At 37.7% G+C, this 22,008-nt stretch overlaps 1 protein-coding gene across 3 annotated transcripts in view; it reads left to right on the top strand.

Moving 5' to 3' along the window:
• Positions 1-21,186, top strand: part of dpf1 (D4, zinc and double PHD fingers family 1) — a 91,647-nt gene extending 70,461 nt beyond the window's left edge. For 2 of the 3 annotated variants that reach the window (XM_015390140.1, XM_015390141.1), the window contains exons 9-12: positions 5,786-5,905; positions 14,579-14,691; positions 19,569-19,650; positions 20,550-21,186. In XM_015390140.1, coding sequence (XP_015245626.1) covers positions 5,786-5,905; positions 14,579-14,691; positions 19,569-19,650; positions 20,550-20,620 — 386 coding nt within the window. In that variant the 3' untranslated portion in view covers positions 20,621-21,186. The remainder of the gene's footprint in view (positions 1-5,785; positions 5,906-14,578; positions 14,692-19,568; positions 19,651-20,549) is intronic. The other variant, XR_001481678.1, reaches the window with a different exon arrangement.
• The last annotated feature ends 822 nt before the right edge of the window (positions 21,187-22,008 follow it).

Raw genomic sequence — 22,008 nt, 5'->3', positions numbered from 1 at the left:
TAGAATCAAACTGTTATATGTTCAGTCTGTGGCCTTATAAAACAAACTATCAACAAAAAAAATCCCTAAATAATCTGACTATTTAAAATTGTATTTTATTTTCTCTGTTTATTTATGTAGAGCCATATGACAGCATATATTGTCTCACAAACATTTTCAATAAAGAAGTTTATTAAATGGAATCATAAAGACACTTTTTAAGTGTAGATTAGCATTAAGATTAATCAAACATTTCTACATACTGAAACTTAACAGATTGCATTAATTAAGGCAGAATGTAATCCTCCCAGGTTACATTGCCTGTACACTGTCACTATTTACTTTGCAGCAGTCCATCATACCAGGAATGCATGTAGCGACAGTGGAGAGAAAAAAATTATCATGTATAAGGAATCTCCAAAACCGGGATCTGTGTGAACAGACCTCTGGAAAAGCTGACTGGGGTTTTAAATCGAGGCTGCAGACACTTAGAAAGCACAGAAGCAGTGTTCTGACAGTAGTTTCAGTTCAAATCAGATTTAGCAATTTAGCGCCAAAAGGACAACTTTCTCAGGGCAATTTACAACAGAAGAGAAAAGACAAAGTTTAGTGGCAGTAGTGGCTCTGCTTGACAAAGCAGGTAAAAAGCTTAGTCTATAGCTTTGTTAATGAGACAGAGTCGACCACTGACAGCCAGGACCTAGTGGATCATCTACAGTAGAGCAGGGGTGTCAAACTGGTGCCAGAAAGGGACGTGTGGCTGCAGGTTTTCTTTCCAACCAAGCAATACAGTAGCACACCAGACTCGAGTCATCTCACCAAGTCATCATGTTAAGACAGGACTCACTTGATAAAATGACTGGAGTCTGGTGTGCTATTGCTTGGTTGGAAAGAAAACCTGCAGCCACACGGCCCTTTCTGGAACCAGTTTGACACCCCTGCTCTAGAGGAGAACATGAAGCTGTTCATGTTACTATAGTAGCTCAGGCCACAGGACGGTTACACAGCTTAACAGAAAATAAGTCCAGATGTTGCTCCTATGAAAGACAAAAAAAAAACAGATTTAAAACATAAAAAATATAATTTAACTGTTGCAGCGGCAAAGGATTGTGGGATAGAAATGTTCTTTCTCCTTTCACATTGGACAGTGAATGTATTGCTGAATCAGATAATAAAGCGAGCACTGGAGCTCATTTCCTCAGCATTTGGGAAATTTGAACAGCACTTATCATGGCTATCACTTTAATATTTATAGGTCATTTCACTCAGGGAGGAACCTTTTATAAAAATGGCTTTTTGACCGGATCCAGTGTCTGTTTGTTTTAGAGAGAAGCCGCAGCTGCAAATCTGGAAGAGCATCATAACTTTGTTTCCTATTTATTTCGGCCCCTATTTTGCAGCTGAATCGACTACTGATAAAAAACAAAAAAATAACCCAGAGAAAAGTTTGGACAGCACCATTTTTATATACGTATGTGTTGACAAGAAACATGGGATTTCTCTGGGGGAAGCAGAGGGTATGACAAACAAACACCAATGCCTGTTGGTTGCCTATCCATTAGTGTGACTGTATAGAGCAGGGACTGGTGACATGTTGTCAGACTTTATTAGAGACAAGCACCCGGGCGCTCATTTAGACACACAGCTGACATGATCCTTTACCTTCAGATTATACAAACGGATCTGAAAGAGGCTGAAAGAGGTAAACTGAAGGCCTGGGTTGTGTTCAAAACTGTAAAATATTCAGCACTGAAATTTAAAACGATAATTTGGGATATTTAAGTGTGATCTAGAAGAACAAAATGATTCAAGGTATATTTTGTATAAACCTAAAATATAGATTTATACAGATGCAACTGATATTGGACTCTGCAACTCCTTAAGTTTCCTGCAGGAAATCTTAAGGAGTTTTCTGCATTGTAAAAATAATTCATGTACTTTTACATTTTTGCATATTAGCCTCGTGACAACAATCAAATTCAATGCACTCTATTGAGATTTTTTAACAATAGGCCTTCAGGTTGTTGTGCATAACCTAAATCAAAGCAACACATTAGATAGCTTTCAGTACTTTCAGTATTTACGTCTGTGTGGTGTGCATTTGACTTTTGGGCTGCACAGTGGGGATGGTTGTAGGTTCTTGGTTTGGTTCCTGGCCTTGAGGATTTTCTCTATAGAGTTAAAATATTCTCTACAGACACTCCAGCTCAACCAAACTGATGGGTCGAGTTGTCCAATGTGTTTCCTGCTAATGGTCCAAACACTGCCAGAGACAACCAGCAGAAGATGGAATGATGGGTGGATTGCTTCAGAATAAACAAATTAGGGTTTTAGAATCCACTGTTTATTTTAACCCTTTAACTGCCTTCTTAACCCCCAACTTCCATTTTGTATAGAAACTCGTTAACGATTTAATTGGCCAGGCGGTCAAAGGGTTAATTTTAAGTAGGTGCCATGTGAAGGCTTCAGTTTGTTAGTTAGGCTTCAGTATTAAAGACTAAGAAATACAGCAGACAGGTCAGGAAGAAAGCTGTGGAGAAGTTTAATGGGGCCATAGAATGATTATATAAGGTATTTGGTGCTGAATAGGGTGTGTAACATTGGTTGGGTTGAAAATTGCATATTTGCTGTTCCATGAACTCTAATGCAAGCCTGGTTAAAAGGCCTAGAATGAAATGACAGGTTTTCTTCCTTTTATACTATGCTCATGAATATTTAAATGAGCACTGATGTGCACTGATTGGTTGGTTTACAACGAGCGAAGCTGCTGAGCAAAGACGCGTCATAGCAACAAGCACTGAAACTCACTGAAACATCAAATTGTTGATATGGTAGGGTGACCAGACGTCTTCTTTTTCTCGGACATGTGCTACTTTTTATACTTTTTATGTCTGGGGGGAATTTCAAAATCGTCCAAGATTTTGGTTGGCTACAGTGCAGCAGAACCGAATCGTCAGCTCAGAGCTGGTCAGGGAACCCCTGGTTCAAATGGCCCAGCAGGCCAAAATAATGCCATGGTGGTCATTAGGGGTGTAAATAATAATCGTTTTGTATCGATGCATCGATCCAAAAGCCGACGATCCGATGCATCGACACGTCCGCAAGATCGATTCATGTTTTTTTTTTCCTCCGGTCTATTTTTATCCATTTGCTATTTTGCCCTCCTACCTCGCTTCCTGGTTATACTCTTACAGCAGTTTGTTGCAGCAAGCTTCACACAGACATTTTTAAATTATGCTCAGTATTGAAGCGTGGTCTGAGCTACACGCTGTGGGTCTAGATACGGCCGAGGCGGCGAGGAATTGGGGACGAGTTTAGTCCGACGACGGAGGGACATGAGGGCAAAAAGAGCAGAGATTCAGCTGGAAAAAGGGTCCCAGCGTTCTCGCGCACCTCGATCTTCTAGCGGGTCAAACTTCACGAGTTGTTTTCCGTAATTTCGGCCATAAAAACAAAACAAGCCGGCCTCCTGTCTGCTGCACTGTTTGCGGTCAACTACAATCTGGGAGAGGAGCAGCGGAGCGTCTCTCAAGGGGGCGGTGACGTCGACACTCTGGAGCCTTCTTCTTCTTCCTTTTTTTAATGGCGGTTGGCAAACAACTTATAGGTGCATTACCGCCACCTTCCAGAATGGAGTATGGACCAGACAAACTATTATATTCTCCCTAAAATACCCGTTCTTCTTAGAAAATTAAAAATACTACCAAAAACTACATCCCCAGATGACCTTTGAAACAATTCCCTTATTTCTAGTTTATTTTTATTCCTGTCTAACTCTCTAAGCAACATATCTCTTTCCTGAGTATATTTATTACATTCTAAAAAAATATGTTGGACAGTTTCTCTGGAGCCGAGGTATTGCATTGAACTCATTACACTGATATTGTGCAGTATTTTTGCAGTATTTTTTGATGCAACTTTTCTACTTCTGTTATTTGCTGTTGTTTCTAAAGAAAATGCATAATGATATTACAGCTTTCATTGATTTATTTCAAACTTGAAACTTTGTTTAGCCTGTAAGGTTTAAAAAAAATAATAATAAAAAAAATAAAATAAAAATAATCGATTAATCGAATCGAATCGAATCGTGGTGTATTCTTGAGTATCGAAAATAATCGAATCGTTGAGTCAGGAAATCGTTGGGTCAGGAAATCGATACTGAATCGAATCGCCATGATGGATGTGATTTACACCCCTAGTGGCCATTAATAAAATAGATCAATTAAAATAATACTTACAGCTTGCAGTTGTGATTTCCTTACGGTCAGAACAGCCCCTTGTTTCAGTGAAAGAAGTTTGGAAAATCCTGCTTTGAAATGTCCACGATTTTGAAAGCTGTCTTTGGTAAAATGCTTAGACCAAATGAGCAGCTGAGCATTAAACTTTGCAGGGATCTTCTGATAGACAAAAATAATCCATACCTATCGAGTCTTTGGATCCTTGGGAAGACTGAAAATTTCCCCGTTCTCCATGCAACCTGCAACACTGCATTTACGCCTGTGCTTCTGGCTCATTTTAAATAGAGGAACTGCCTGCTCTGTAATTCTTGTAGAAGTAAGCCCAGCTGTTGGCTAAACAGCTAAACTGGAGTCTTACATCTATCTCTATTTATGTTCTTGGGCCACAACATCCCTGAATTGATGTCAATTCGGGGATGTGGAAGATTGGCAGAAATAGAGGCGTCGTTTTCAGACTTAAAGGTGTCTGTGTGAGTCTGTGGCACGGCTTTAATATTGATATCCACATTGCAATCCATCCGTCTGATTTTGAGATGTTTTTTTAAACCATCTTGTTGTTCAAGTCCCTAAAGACTTGGAGCTCTAACTGCAGCAAAAGCTTCTACAAAGTACCGAATCAGGCGGCTCAGTAACATCGAAGTTTCTGGCTCTAACTCAGCAAAAAGTGAGGAAGTTCAAGGGGTATGCATGCATTTGCAAGGCACTGCGAGTATTTTAGTGTTCATCTGTGAATTGTGTTGTATTTTGGTTCCATCCTGCTTGGTGACTCACCATTGAAGGGCCGATACGCCATGCTACATCTTAGAGAAGAAAGCCTACGTACACAGCAGAGTGCAGTGATGGCCTCCATTAAAGGGATTATGAAACCAGCTTCAGAGAGACAGGCTGGAAGATGGTTGGGGTTACATGTGGAACACATACACACAGATATGCCCACGTACTGTACGTACGGAGCTCTCCGGCAGGCAGGGGGAATCTCTCACTTGGTAATAATTATTATGAAACGGCGCCACACTGAGCACTTGTTCCCTTTGCTCAGTGTGATGTCAGGTCTGTCCCTTCATCTTTCCGTCAGGAACAAGTACACTCAGTCCTATCAGCTTTCTGTTCTGTCTTAAGTTTCTTACTCATCTTTTTCTTTTCTCCCAGCGTTATTTACCTGGAGCCCCTGCCTCCTTCATGAGTTTGGGCTTGTCGAGTCCCTGGCTCCGGCGCAGCCTGATGTTTTTTTAAAGGAAACATAACGAGACAACAGGGACAACAGGGGCTTAGTGTCTTGTCTCTTTTCTTCTTCTTTGTCTTACATCTCAGCATTTTGTGTGTAATCACACTCCTTTAGTGATACTCCACGGTACTCTTCGTCACATCTCGGTGATGGCTGCTTTGTGGACCTCTTAGTTTTTCAACAGTTTTCAATCCCTCTTACTGTCAAGAGACTGACACTGGGTCCCCATCCCAGGACAACACTTCATAGCTCTGACTTATGAGTTTTCAGTTTACTCTTCACCCACTTTTACTCCGGAGAGCAGTTAACCTAAAGTACCTGTTTTTTCTTGTTCTTCTTTCAGCTAAGAAAGCACCGGACGGCTCGGTGATCGCCAACGGCTACTGCGACTTTTGCCTCGGAGGCTCAAAGAAGACGGGCTGTCCTGAAGACCTTATCTCCTGTGCGGACTGTGGACGCTCAGGTAGGACACCGCAGAAGGGAATGATTGGCAGGAGGAAGGCAGCCATCTGATGACCCACAGTTTGGAGATTTTTCATTTTCAAAGTACACCATTTGTGTTTTTAAAAAAGTATAAGTATTAGCCATTTTGACCAAACTTAAAGGGTTAGTTCTGAATTTTAAAAGTGAGGTTCTATGAAGTTTTTATGAGCAATCGTTCCCTGTCTTACAGAAATGTCTTTGGGCTGGGCAATAAATCCATATCAATATATATTGTGATAGACGCCTGAAAAATATCAATGTAAAAAATAGTGTTGCACGGATACTAATACCAGTATCAGGCGGGGCCCGGATCCAGCACTAAAATGGTGGTATCTGTATTGGGGAGTACCAATAATTAGGGCACGATGCCATTTTGAGAGCCAAAAGTTTATTCAACCTTTGTGACCCATTCCAGGTAGGCAATAAGAAGTTCTACTGGATTCACTTTATATTAGTTTTTTTCCCTGTTTCACAAAGGTAGGCACCAGATTAACAAAGCCATGATGGCAATTATTTTACATCCAAGTAGTATGCAGTTCTTCATATATACACACACACATCAATTTCAAACAGATGGTATTGCTTTGGTATCGGTATCGGCCAATGCTGCCCAGCTAGTTATCGAGTATCCGTATCGGGTCCAAATAATGGCATCTGCGCAAAACTAGTTAAAAATATGTCTGGTAAAATTTTGTGAACTTTAATTTAATGTTTCACTCTCTTATTGCCAAACTAAGCAAGACCGGTAGTAGGAATGGACTGTTTTAAAGGTTAGAGGTTATGTTTAAATAGGGTTAGGGTTACAGTTTAGTTTCAGGCTTTTTTTTAATGGGTTCTCATTTCAAAAAGGGGGGAAAAAAAATAATTGCCAACCTTAACTGATATGAGAGGTATATATAGGGATATATTTTTCAGCCCTATAGCCCAGCACCAGGTGTCACATAGACGGCTGTGTTCCAACGTCCACCCTAACCCCTAGATCTCTCAGTCACTATATAGAGCAAGGATTATATGGTGGACTTTATAGTGAACTCATTTAACTGACCGTTTGGTCAGATGATCGGTACTTTTGGCTCCCCGTTGGTCACGTGACTTAGCCTCTCTGCACGGTGCCTGCGCCATCTTTGCTATTTGTCGCTGTAATAACAAATCCCATAATGCTTTATGAAGAGAGTTCTCCCCGCAAAGCATGCAGGGATATCTGTTCGTCTAGTAACCAAGGATGATCACTAATTTTCAAGGTGGATTATGGGAAATTTCGAGTCCACTACTTTTTCATCCACTAGACATTCGGACACTCATTTAAAATGGTATAACCTCTCTATATATAGTGCCATATATAGTGATTAGGGCGGACACATGGATGGCCATTATGTTTGTAGAACAGTAAACCACAGAGTGGTGGAAGGCTAGAAGATAATGACGAAGATGTTCTTTGCTGTTTTAAGCAAACAAACAATCCTAAAAAAAAAAAACATGTTGGCCAAATACAACACTTTTTATGTTGATATTATCTTCACTTCAACAAGAGATCTTTATTAGCCTGTCATCTCTATCTCAGCTAAACAACACACGTACGTCGCTAAACTTGGCTAATTGTCTATTTGTTCGAAATATTAGTTTATAAAGAAAGATTTTTTTCACTATGCTCAGTGACATTATTGCATCACTTTTTGCTCTACTACTTATAACCTAAAACTAGCTAACTGTGTAATACCAATAGCGGCAAGCACTGAGTGTGTAATATATTAATTGTTTGCTCTGAAACATGGATTGTTTCGCAGCATTTTTTTGTAGCTTCAAATGTGTTCCCTTTTAAAATAAGTTCACTTCCCAGAAGGGATATTAAAATAAAAGCTAGGTTTTGAAAGTAATATGTCGTTTATATTTTTTACTATGAAACTTAAATTAGAAAAAAAAAAAAAAAAGGAAACAATCATATTTAGTTGGGGAAAAAAAATCAAAAATTTGATTTTCTTTATTTTTATTGCCCAGCCCTACGCTTATGTCAATTAAGAAAGTCGGACGTATCAATCATTGCCAACGTGCTGTAACTCCAGATTGAGAGCAAATATTTAGATTTTATGTCAGGCTCTCATTGATAATGATTATTTTCCTGGGTGATTGTAGAACTTATAGCTGTTTGGTGGATTAATACTGCGCCCAACTTCCAACTACTTAGCTTTAGCTTAGCAACACTGCAGTTATTTGACTGTAAAACAGCAACAAAGTTAACAAAAATGTCTTAGAAATAGGTAGATAAGTTATATCCTGTTATTTATAGTAAAGTATCTACTTGCTCTGAATACTTTTCTACATATTGATGTCTGCTACTGGGGGAATTATTATGGCTAAATAAACTTATGAAACCTCAACACAAGAAATCTGAACTATCCCTTTAAAGATAAAAGGACCATGCCATTGTTTCTTTTTTTGTTGTTTTTTTTATTTGTATTTGAGCCCTTTAAATAAAATTCATGGACTTATATGTCACGGATAACCTACAGTGTGAAAATCAGATTGCATGAAAGCTATTTGTTTTTTTAAAGGATTTTTTTGTTGTTGTTTAATGCATATAAGTGAGCATGCTCTACAACATCAAAATACAAATTATACAGTTATCAATAAATTCAAATACTTATCCAGTCACTGCCAGCTGGTTATGTTTATTGGGAAGGAATGAGTGTCTGGGAGGAAAGAGCAAATGAAAACAGAGCAGCTCATATAGTGTGAGGTGATTGTTTATACTCATCACTTTATTTATTGTTCTGTAACCTTATTTCAGCTCAGGGGATTTCAACATCAGTTACGTATACAGTAAAGCCAAAAATTATTCATACTACTAGAAGTTTTAGGTTTAACGTTATATTGAAATTTTTGGTTTTGTTAATGTTTGGCTCAGCAAAAGTTCCGACTTAAACCTACAGTAATAGAAAAGATTGGGGTGAGAGTAGCATACCTACGGAGCCCCCAAAGGGACATGGAGGGGAAAAAAAGTTTATTTTTTGTGAGATCTCGCAATACTTTTGTGAGATCTCGCAAAAGTATTGCAGGATCTCGCAAAAGTTTATTTTTTGTGAGATCTCGCAATACTTTTGTGAGATCTCGCAAAAGTATTGCGGGATCTCCCAAAAGTTTATTTTTTCCCTCCATGTCCCTTTAGGGGCTCCGTACATACCAGTTAAAACGTGCAAGCAATCTTTTATAGGAAGGAATTTATTGCCAGTAAGGATTTTTTAAAACTGAAATGCACAAATATATTATCAATTTAAAGTGGTAGTTTAAACTGAACTTTTTTTTTTTTTTTTTTCTTCTTTTTTTATTTTTCCCCCCTTTTTTTTGATAAGCAGCTCTTCTTTTTTCTTATCAGAAAAAAAAACCTTATGATTGAGCTGCTTTTGTATATCGTCCAAATCCCTGAGGGGTATGAATAATTTCAGGTTTCATCTTTCATGCTTAGGTATGTGTATTTGGTGGAAACTTTTATCCAAATCGATGTGAAAATGAAGACATAATAATGCAGTTTAAAGGAAACAATAACAATAAAAAAAAACCTCCCGGCTTCATGTGTTGATATAAAGTAGTAGACTTATGAGTTTGATGTAGCTCATATTTTAAACAAATGGTGCTTAGGACCTGCAGCAACTCTTAAAAAACCTGAATCCTGCTCTCCAGTTCCAGGATAAAATATTTTTAAACCACTTTACATAAATAAATCCAGAGAGAAGCCATCTTTGAACAACCTTGTATAATACGTTTCCCTAATTGTCATTTTATATAATAACTGTTACATAAGTTTACTGTCATCTGTGAGAGTGATGGTCTCCGTTTGCTCATGACTGAAGGTTTTCTTTATTAAATGATTGTGTTACTTTTTCCATCGTCAACCTTGTTTTGCTATTGAGAGTTATTGTACATTTTGGTTGCATGTAAAACCAACCAATGTTGTGTAATTGGTGCAGAACTTTTGTATCGATCTACCATGACTGCATGTACTGTATGGATACATATATAGTTATTCTTTTCATCATTTTGTTATTATGTAAAATAAAAAAGAAAACTGAACAAACATCACTTTTGTGAGCTGTAGTGAATGGGCTAATGGAAAAAAACAACAAAAAAAACTTTGGTATGGTCCCTTTCTGTTTGTTCCCACCAACACTGACGGTTAAAGAGACTAAAAGGACGGGCTTGAAAAGTTACAGTAAATCTTTATCTTTATCATGAACCTCTATCTACAGTCCTGGACACATTTATTGGCACCCCTGGCAATAACGTGTAAGAAGCTTTAAAGTAAATTTATTTTTTATTGCAAGAGTGTAATTTCACACAGAGGCATCTAGAAAAGCAAACCTAAATGGAAATTTATTGAGTAGGGAGAAAAATACCATAATTTTTTTCATAAAATCCCTGGAGTTGCAGTTACCGATACCCGATGTAATAAAAAAAAACAAAAAAAACAAAAAAACAACCACATTCAGCCATTTTCTCCTATTCTGTATTTTATTAAATGGAAAAAGCTACCAGATATATATATTTTTTTTATAAGATGTAGAGACGCACTAATCAGATACCTGGATCAGATATTGGCTCCAATATTGACTAATCACCTGGATCCAATATTAGGGATTTGATATCGGACATCCAATCCAGTGCACTTTACAAAGAACTGTTATTTGTTTATTTTGCTGCTTATTTGTTTATAAATAGTATAAATTATTTTTATAAGTGAGGTCATTTATTACCTTTTCTTAACAATGTTTATGTCTGGGCTAAATCCTTCAGTCACATGGCCAAATATATGGTTCAGTTAAATCAGATTATTATGGGATATATGCAGATACACTCAGCCCAGGTATCGGTATTGGATTGAATTGGAAAAAACTGGATCAGTGCATCGCTATTAAAGTGGATTCTTTTAAACAGGCCCACAGCACCATAGCTCCTCTAACATGCTTCACAGTGAGGATAGCGCCACCTTTTCCCCCTTATATTGATGTAATGTTGTACTGTAAAAAGAGATCGACCGATACATAAAAAAAAAAAGTTACTGTTTTTTCTCTCCATTTAAATGACAAAAAGACACAATGATAACAAATGTTGCACATGCCTTATCTGATACAAAAAGAGACATTTATGACTCAAACACAATGAAAAAAATAATCGAACCCCTTTTAGCACTTATTTAATCATATTGAGATACTTTAAAACAACTGTTTCATGTCCTACCCTGATAACACAAAACAATTGTGTTAAAGTAACTAAATATGATTAAGTAAATGCCAAAAAAGGTTGCATTATTTTTTCAGTGCACTAACAATGAATAGCAGATAGAAGTAGAAGCAATGCATGCGCTTAACTTGATTTCAAGGCATGGCTGTTGAATGCATTAATGCATTAGCCATGGTATTAATGTGGGCCGATACGGATGCCAGAACAAAAAGTCGAAAAATATTTCTAACTGTAAACCCCCTGGAGTGTTTTTTTTTCTGTAAAGCATAACTTTAGGCAAGGCAAGGCAAATTTATTTGTATAGCACAATTCAGTACACAGACAATGCAAAGTGCTTTACATGATTAAAATATAGGAAAATAAAATCAGAGCAAGTAGAAGAAAAAATTAAAAATTAAAAATAAAAAAAGACGCAGAAACAAGAAAGAACATTAAAAGCAGTTGGACTAAAAAAAAAAAAAAAAAATTCCAAAAGTAAAGGGTTTCAGTTTAAGTCCCAGTTCCATGATGGCAAATTAAGGGGATTGTAGTAAAGGGGTTAAAATCTTTGAAATAAAGAAAATGTCTAGATTCATTTTACATATCAAGATAAATTCACTCAGTTAAAAAATACGATTGTCTCTGATGTTTTAGGTCAGATTGTTTTAGCACTAATGAAACTGAGGAATATGCCAAGATCGTAAAGTCTGATATTTGCAAAAACCAAATGGCAGAGGTCAACCGAGGCTGAAGCGGTGGGTTTATAAAATGTGCATTTGGGAATTTTCCAAAGTGTACATCAGCTCTGTTTTCCTGGAACTGAACCACATCCCAGATGCAGACTCACCCCTGGGTGTGTTTTTAGGCTTAGTTAAATCTGAGAATGGAAATACACGCCTGGTATAATGAGAAAGAAGCTACATGGCTGCATGGGGCACCTAAGAGATGTTCTCATATAAGAAAAGAGCTCTGATGCACATCTACTAAATTTACCATTTAAAACTTTGACTTTTGGTAATATCTGTTACAAATGCCTCAATTAAAAAAGCCATTTGTTTCCTTAATTTTAAGTTGCCTTTAATAAGAAAAAAAGAAATAAACAACATGCATATCTTTTATTAAAAAAATTCTGTTTTTGGGTCACATTTTAGAGAAACTAATGAGAATTTCCAAAAACTCTGTTGAATATAAAATAATACAGTATGAATAGAAAAATAATGAAGCTTAATTTATTTGAAAGGCATTTTTAGGGGTGCCAATAGATGTGCTGTGTTATTTGGTCAAAGCCATATTCATTCTTAGGTTTGGTTTATCTTTCCCTCTCAGTGAAAGCGCTGATGTTTAAAGCTGCATTTTTTTTTTCTTCTGTGAAAGATGAATTTGTTTTAAAGTGTTTTTGCATCTGTTTCCCAGGGGTGCCGACAAATTTGTCCACGTCTGTTTATTGTAGTTACCAAAAACACAACAAAAACAGATACATTCAAAACAGATTAAAATATTGTGAAAATTTCAATGTTATGTCACAAATTTTAGAAAGTATAACTGTTCTTTTTATTTAGATTTGATCATTATGGCTTACAGATAATCAACTATCCTGAACACCAACAGCTAAGGTGGAATAGAGGCCCAGGCTGCTTTAAAAGCTGCCTTCAGGGTATCTCTGCCCTGTTGGGCCTGGTGTCATTTATTCTCTTCCTGACAACGACCCATAGACTCTCTAAGGGGTTCAGGTCTGGCCAGTTTGCATCCCAATGCAGTCCTGCAGGAAAATAAAATAAGCATCTCCATTCAGCTTTTCAGCAACAGAAACAGGAAGGGATACAATCATCTCTGATAGATAGGTTTGCAGACTATGGACTCCAAAAAGCTCATTGGACCAACACCAACACCAGCATGAGACATGGACTCCCTCCACTCTGCACTGGAAAAAAATCAAAATCTAGACAAGTCATTTTTTCTTAAAACAAGTGACTTTTTCTTGGATTTAGGAGGTAAAAGAGACATGTTGCCAATGGAACAAGACAATTTACACATAAAATAAGAAAACACAATTGCATTGTCTTATTCCAAGTTCATATTATCTAATTATCTTATTTTAAGATTAAGAATATTCATTCCATTGGCAAACGATCTCATTTACCTACTCAAATTAAGGGTAAATACACGTAATTTAAGACATTTTTACTTATTTGTATATTGTTTTTCCAGTGTGGGGCCTTGATTTCCAAACGAAATGCACGTTTCTTTTAAAAGGAGGCATTTAAACTACTATTTGACTTTACTTTTCTTTTTCTCTAGTGTGTCTGGTCTAGTCAGAAGGAAGTCCAGTTTTCAGCCCATGTTTAGGATTTATCCTTGCTTAGAGACTCCAGATTTAGTCATGTGAAGCTCTCCAAAATTCTTGGATACATTTTTTTTCCAAACAATCCCCATAAAATTGTATTGGTGCAACTTTTACCTGAGTACTTTTTACTTCCGCTAAACTTTTTTTGAATGTGCTGAGATGCAGCTCTTTGAGAATAACCAGCTTCTACCACAGTGAGACACCATTATGAGGTTCATGAAACTTTTCCAGGAGTTTTGACTTCATTAGCTGATTAGGGTCTACACTGCAAAAACCATCTAGAATTAAGTAAAATAATTCTCAAATTGAGTGTACTTGCCCTTAATTTGAGTACATAAATAAGATGATTTGCCAATGGAATTAGTATTATTACTCCTAAAGCAAGATAATTATAATACTATGCACTTGAAATAAGACAAAGCATTTTTTTTTCTTATTTTAAATGTAAATTATCTTGTTCCATTGGCAAAGTATCTCAATTACCTCCTCAATTCAAGAAAAAGTGCACTTAATTTAAGCAAAAATTACTCATTTAGATTTCCATTTTTTGCAGTGTAACTCCAAAGGTCTCCAATATCTTCCTTTTTCCAAAATGTCAATATTTTTAAGCTAATAAAAGTTGGGTATTTGTTATCTGTAAGTCACAGATATCTAATTTACAGTACATAAATCCTTGAAATAGTTCAGCAAATATGTAATTAATTTATACCATGTAACAAATTATTGAAACTTTTCACAATATTATAATTTTTCTTACATTTACTATAAAAGTAAAAGGTAGTATAAGATTTAAATAATAATAAAATGGTTTAATTACTTCTGCTGACTTAAATGATTCTGTAATTTTCTGAATGTATTTCTTCTAACGTAAACGCTGCCCATCCCGTTATCACACATATCTTATCCATAGCCAAACACATTGAACGTACTTTTCCAAGCATGACACAAACAAGCTTTTACACGGATCAATAATATAGATTGTGAATTACTGTCCTCAAAACACAGAAGAAATGACAGAAAATACTGTGTGGCCATCTGCTTGTGTACATGTGTTGTGTTTGTGTGTGGGTGTGTGTGTGTGTGTGTGTGTGCGCCCAGGCCACCCGTCCTGTCTGCAGTTCACAGTGAACATGACGGCTGCGGTGAGGACATATCGCTGGCAGTGCATCGAGTGCAAGTCCTGCAGCCTGTGTGGCACCTCTGAGAATGACGTAGGATCCCTGCACCATGCTACATGTTTACTCCAAACATACGTGGCTGCACACACACACACACACACACACACACCCAATCAATGCGCAGGTGCATCTCGATAAATTTAAATGTTTGACGTTTTTTATATTTTTTATCAAAAAGTGAAGATTCATTACATGTTGAGGGATATATTTCAAGCATTTCCCTTTTTTTATCATATTGCTTTCAGCCTAAAGTCAACCTACTTTAAATTTATTGAAAAGTTATAATATTACTTAAAATCAATGAGAAAGGATTAAGTGTACGCTCCCAGTTCTTTGTTGGTGCTCCTTTTAATTGGTTGTTGTATTGATCCAGAGCTGCAGCCACCTCAGCTTGTGGCTCAGGTGAGGAGAGTCTTGGTTTCTTTCTTGCCTTTAAGTCATTTGTTAGCTTAACCATCTTTCCTCTACCTCCTGAGGGTTCTCCAAATTTTCCGTGTAGAGTTCAGGGCAGGTCAGTTTGCGCCAATCAAGCTTAGTGATACCATGATCACCAAAGCAGCTGTTTTTGTAGGTTGAGGCAATTAAAAAGTGCTGCAAGAAAATAAAACCAGCATCTCTCTAAAGCTCGTCAGCAAAAGGAGGATTAAGGTGTTTCAAAATTTGGACTTTGATAAACTCAAATGGACCAACACCACATGGTTCTCCAAAAACATGATTGACTGTGGGAGCTTCACTCAAGTCCTCATAAACATGGATTCTCTCTCATAACTCTTCTCTGAGACTTTGATTTTTAAATGAAAATTTAAAATTTACCTCCGTCCAAAACAGGACTTTAAACAAGGTCTGCAGTAGCCCATGTTCAGGGTATATACAGTATGTGTAGTAAGTGCTGAAGTCCCACTGCAGTCCATATAATGGGAATCTCCCTGAACTCTCAAATAATCTACTTTACGATCTTCTCAAGGACACAGCATTTCTGTTGCTTGTGCAATTTTTTGATTTTATTTAACTTTCTTATGATCCTAAATTTCATCAATCTGCGAAAAGCCTGCATCTTTAGCCTAACAGCTGTCAAGGTAGCTGTCTTCCCATGTTTGTATTAGACCAATCACTTCTGCAGCAGAAAGCTTCTTTTATTGGTTGCAGTTGATATTCTGAAGCTGAATTTAGGACTTTCTTTCCTTATTCTTAATTAAAACTTAAATATGATATGATTCTCTTTATGAGATATATTGATATATTTTCTAATTTATCGAGATGCACCCTTAGTAGTGTCTAATATTGAACATCCTATTATCTATTGACTCATGCAGCAGTACAGACGTGGACAAATTTCTTGGTGTTTTCTAAAACAAGTTAGCACAGAAAGCCAAAAAAGCCATTTCCAAAATTGCATCCCTTAAGATTTATCCAATTTATCCAATCCAATTTCTAAAGAAAATCTTGTAGCTTTTTGTTTATTAATCCAGTATTTTTATTTTATTTTTTATTAAAGAAGACAAATGTAAATGTCATGGACTAAAGCAGATGGTAACCTTAAATTACTTCATGGTGCTGACTCTAATCTGCAGGTCTCAATGAAATTTCTGCTATTAATATCAGGTAGTTTGTTCCTCTCCTGTAGGTCAATCTTCTCCGGCTGTCTTTGGAATCAAGTTTTGAGTAATTTTCAGACTTTTCCATGGATGTTTAAAATGATTAGGAACTAGGTCCATTAATGATCATGGGTGCATAGAGTCCAGAGTTTTTTTGTTGTTGTTGTCATTATTAAGTGTTTTTAAGTGAGTTATAACAGTGTTAATGGCTCCATGACCAATGGAAGAGGAATGGCTGAACCATTTGACATAAACAGGATCCCTTGGTTTTATTAAGACTTTGCTCCAAACTATTTTACAGCTGCAAGAAATGATTTCCACTCCATGTTTCACAATAGCTCTGGTGCTCCGGTCTATTCATTCAATGTTATTTTTTCTCTTAGTAAAATTAAAACTTATGTGATATTCTTCTATTTAAATAATATTGTCCTCTAAACTTTGAAGGCTATTAGTTCGGATTTTAGCCTTATCCTGTCAGGCTTTCGGGTGATTTTCCCTCATTAATGGGCCCCTCTTGAGTCTGCTATTATGTCCATTATAGCCCAGATTGGGACTGTGGGCTCAGCTGAGCCTAAGCTAAAACCACAGGAAACTCTGTGAGCCTGTCTACTATGTTAAAGAAGATTGCAGCTTTATGAGTGAAGGGCCGAGGCGAGCCAGTTTTCAGTAGCATAATCTGGTGTTACGGCTTGATCCCCAGTGGGCCTCAGCAGCTGGCCGCTCACATTGAGTCTGGTTCTGCTGGAGGTTTCTTCCTGTTAAAGGGGAGTTTTTCCTCTCCACTGTCTCTCCAAGCATGCTTATTGTCAGGGTTTGTCTTCGAGTCAATGAGTCGATGCAATCAACTGGTTTACCTTAGATAGAAAACTTTGAATCAATTGATTGTATGATCTGGTGAACTGTAAACTGCCTTTAGATGTCATGTGATGTGAATTGGTGCTATATAAATAAACTGAATTTAATTGAATTAGGGTAGCTAGGTTGTTATCTTTTAAAAGACTGAATGTGGAAAGAGAAGATTAAAAGATTTAAACAAGACTATTATAAAACTAAATGATGAAGGGGGCGCCAATCAGTCTGTGTAATTATTTTAGCCAATGAATCATCTAGTAGTATTTGATTATTGTGAAACAGTCCTGATTTTTGTCACTATTTTTAGCACTAAAACACATAAATTATCTGGGGTAGAATATTTCTAGCTTTTAAATGTAATCATTAAAGCTTACAGATAATGAAAACCCCACATTTCAGTGTATTGGAAATTAGGCAAGGGGGGTTTTATTTATAGAGCAGGGTAGTTCCCATTTTTTTATTGTTAGATCCCCCTTTAATTTAAAGGAAGTTCTTCATGCCGCCTCCAAGCAAACTTTTTTGTCAGTTGAACAAATAAACATCCACTGATCTAAACAATATTTAAAAAAAATAAACTGTAATCCTCTTTAAATAATAAAGCTACCTCTTTTAAATTATTTTAAATTGTATTGTATATTTTACAGTTTAACAGTATTCAATGTTGCCATCAATAATTTTTTTCAAATTACCTCTGAAAATTGTACGTTTATCGAGCTCATTGTTCCCATGACTGATGCCTTTGTTACTGCATCGATGCTGTGTAGCATGGAGGGCGATCAGCTACGGTGTTGCTTTGACATATCTGTCTTGCTGGGATTGCTGTCTTTCATCTTCCTCTTCACATATTGGGGGTGAAGATGAAAGCTTTTTTGCTGATCCATCCAGCCCAGTAGCTCTACGTATGGTTATTCACCCAGCTTTGGGAACCTTTATCTTCTTAAATCTTGTCAGTGGAAGGAGGCATAAAGTGCTCTATGATTTCCTGGTAGATAGATGCATTGACTGTGGTCTCCAGAAAACCTAGTGAACTAACACCAGTAGATGAGATGGCAACCCAAATGAATTGTAATGGTTGAATCTTCAAACTGGACTTCTAGCAACACACTCTGTTTTCCTTCACTCTTTTATAGATTCTTGATCCTTGATTTCCAAATGAAAAACAATCTTCTTATGAAAAGAGAGGTTTGGATCACTGATCAACAGTCTGAATTTGTGTTTCCTGGTTCAGAAGTGCCCTAACAGGAGGAATTAGCCACTTGTAGCCGATATATAGGACTCTTAATCGATTGACTCCAAGGCAAGGCAAGGCAAGGCAAGGCAAGGCAAATTTATTTGTATAGCACAATTCAGTACAAAGACAATGCAAAGTGCTTTACATGATTAAAATACAGGAAAATAAAACAGAATCAAAGCAGGTAGGAAAAAATAAAAAAATGCAGAAACAAAAAAGAATATTAAAAACAGGTAGACTAAAGAAAATAAAAAAGTTAAACTAATGATGTTTTAGTTGAACTGTTTAACTGGAACAGTCGAAGGCAATCCTAAACAAATGTGTTTTTAGTCTTGATTTAAAGGAACTCAGGCTTTCCGCACTTTTACAGTTTTCTGGAAGTTTGTTGCAGATAAGTGGAGCATAGGAACTAAATGCTGCTTCTCCATGTTTAGTTCTGGTTCTAGGTATGCAGAGCAGGCTGGAGTCAGAAGACCTGAGTGGTCTGGAGGGTTGATACACTGATAGCAAGTCTGTGATGTATTTAGGTGCTAAGCCATTCAGAGATTTATAGACTAACAGAAGTATTTTAAAGTCTATTCTCTGAGAGACAGGGAGCCAGTGGAAGGACTTTAGAACTGGGGGGTGATGTGCTCTACTTTCTTAGTCTTAGTGAGGACACGGGCAGCACTCCAGCCTCACTCTTCTCCTTTTAATATTCAAGAAAACTCTTTCATGGAATAGCTTAACCCTCCTCTCAAGGCTTTGGTCATTCCCTGTTCCTGGTGAACCTTAGCATTATTATATATTTGTAAAATAAGCCCTAAAGTCCTTGCCTTTCACTGTTAAAATAACTATATTATTTCCACCACATACTTCAGACACGCAGGTATACATTTATTTTCGTTTCACTGAAACACTTTTTAAAAATGTTACTAGTTGTTGTCTTAAAATCTCATAGGGTAACAAATTTGTCAACGTCTGTCACTGCTGAGGGTGCTGCTCCCGCATTTAATCCCAATCCACTCACCAAGGCATTTATTGTAAATATAAAAAAACATAAAAAAGAAGGGCGTTAACATGCAAACACAGTAATTTTCAACTCGTATCTTTTACCAATGTTTGCTACAATGTGCAAATACCAAATAAACCCTGCTGCAATAAATCTGTTTGTTCCCGAATCCACAGTTGTATGTTCGGAGTCGTTCATCTTGTTCACTATTGTTGAAGTCTGTTTTTCGTTTGTGTTGCAGGACCAGCTGCTGTTCTGTGACGATTGTGACAGAGGCTACCATATGTACTGTCTGAGCCCTCCCATGTCTGAACCACCAGAGGGTACGTACTAACAGTTGGTTCATTAATACTAACTTGTAGTTGTGTGTTAATGCTTCGAGAAGTTCAGGGGCGCCTGGGTGTGGTCACACTACACCGACCAGAACCACCATCTGGGAATATCTGAGCATCAGTGTAGGCACCTTATCTTTTCTTTACTCTCAGGACATATATATATATATATATATATATATATATATATATATATATGTTTTTAGTTTTTGTCTCAGACTTCATATGCAGTGAAAAGAGGCTGTAAGTCTTTGCTGGAACATTGTAATCTGCAAGAGAGAGAGAGAGTTGGCACTGCCTTTACGATCCCATTAATTGTGCAGGAACATCTATTTAAATCAAGCTGTCATTTTTCCATATAAGATGGCTGCCTCAGGATGTTTGATGGTGTTGTCATGGAAATCAGTTGTGGAAAGATAACTTGTTTCCATGGTAAAAGTGGCTGAAGACACAGTAGCGGTTCCACTTGTGTTTAACGCTTGGTAACAGTGTCAAGCTCAGCCCACACACAACCAGACACTTTTGATTTACCAGCAACGTGTCCTGAAAGCCAGCCTCTCCTTTGAGGTGAACACTCAGGGATAGTAAACTTACTCAACATGGTGTACGCTCTACCATCCCCGCTGTGCTTACTGCTCTCAACATCTTCGCCTGGGATGCCAGGTGATGAATAAATGTCACAAGATCTAGAGGCAGGCTGCAGACCAAGCTACTTGTGAAATCCCCTGCATCTACAAACTGCGGACACAGCATGTGGTGTTTCTTCACCGAGCTTTAATTTACAGCGCTGCTCAGCTCTCTGTGTGAAACTACAGATTAATCCAGCAGGCTTTATGATCGCAGTGATTGAACTTCAGATCTGTGATGTTCCTGATCTTTGTGTCTTACAGGGAGCTGGAGCTGTCATCTGTGCTTGAGACAACTAAAGGAGAAGGCCTCAGCCTACATCACCCTCACTTAATCTGCCCGTCGCCCTCTCCCAAACCGCCGTCATTTCTCCCGTGTTCTTCAGCACCTCCACCTCTCCCAGTTCCACTGATCTACTTGTTGGCGCTCTCTCCTCAATCTGTCCCTGTGACCTTTGGAGCGTGCAGATTAGCCACAGCGCTGCTCCTGCTCTTGAACGTCTCTCCAGCGGCAAGCCGTACTCCGTCCTCTTTTGTTCCTGTTATTCCCTTTTGTGCTTGACCCTAACTTCTGCCTCCCCCTCCTTCGTCTCAGCAGAGGAATTCATCATTCGGCAATAAGTTTGCCAGCAAGACACACACTTCAGCCCGCCAAGGGCACTTCTGAGGCGAACTAATCCACAGGAACCCTCATAAGGGCCCTCAGATGAGCCCTAATGATCTTCAGCTGTGACTCTGTCAAGTAGTGAGTAAGAATTAATACGATGGCGATGTGCTCGAGAGAGGACAAGGCAGTGGAGAACCATGGAGCAGTCTGTCTCAGTGTTTTCCCAACTGTGAAATGTACATTTAACCAAAATTTTATTTTCTTCTCTCTGCCTTCCTTTGTGTGCGGCAGAGCTGCTGAACTCTCCTCTGGTGTTTGTCTGGATGTCCCTTTCAACAGGGGCAGGAATTGTACAGAATTAAAACTGATTTTTGAACCACACAAAGATAAAAAAGACTCATCTCAATGGTAAATAAGGAGCATCCGGTCAGGAACTCAGACCACCGATGACCTCACCCTTTCCTTCTCTCCATGCATGGGGTTCCTACAGTTTAATGGTGCGTTTTGGAGATTGACACTGGAGGTTTTTAGTGCATGGTTACAACGCCTGGATAGAAGGGTTTTTTTTTTTTGATCAGATCAGATCAGACTGTATTTGAAAGATAACAGTTTTGGGCTAGCATCCATTGCAAGCCTATATCTGATCTGCATTCAGTCTGAGCTCTTTTGAAACCCTGACTGTGAAGCCAGTGTGAAAACTGTAAAACTTCTGGTGCTTGATGTGTGTTGTCTATGATTTCAGAATGTAGGACTGGTGTGTGGGTAATGCAGAGCTCATGCAGAGGCCTAAAAAATGTTTTCTATGATTCCTTTTATTTGTATGTGTTCATTTGCATGTTGTTATTTTGATTCTTTTTTTTTTAATGAAACTTTTAATTGAAATGGAAAAGGAAGCACACTTAATTCGCAATAACGTGTTTGTGATACAAACTCTTTAGCCACCTGTTGTGAGTTTAAAGCTCTGTTTGTGCCTGTGTCTGTCTGTGAGTTTCTTTGAGCAGTTTAAAGACTGTGGCCAGTTACAAGTTACCAGTTAAGGAGGACAAATGGTAGTCATTAATTCAAATGAACTAAGGAGAACTGAGGAATGAACCATATATAGACAGGCTGGCTGAG

This window comes from Cyprinodon variegatus, unplaced genomic scaffold (genome assembly GCF_000732505.1).
Source record: "Cyprinodon variegatus isolate N-32 unplaced genomic scaffold, C_variegatus-1.0 Scaffold486, whole genome shotgun sequence".
In the NCBI taxonomy this organism is placed as follows: domain Eukaryota; kingdom Metazoa; phylum Chordata; class Actinopteri; order Cyprinodontiformes; family Cyprinodontidae; genus Cyprinodon; species Cyprinodon variegatus.
Note: the sequence above shows the minus strand (reverse complement) of the source record. Positions and strands in the feature narration are given on the sequence as shown.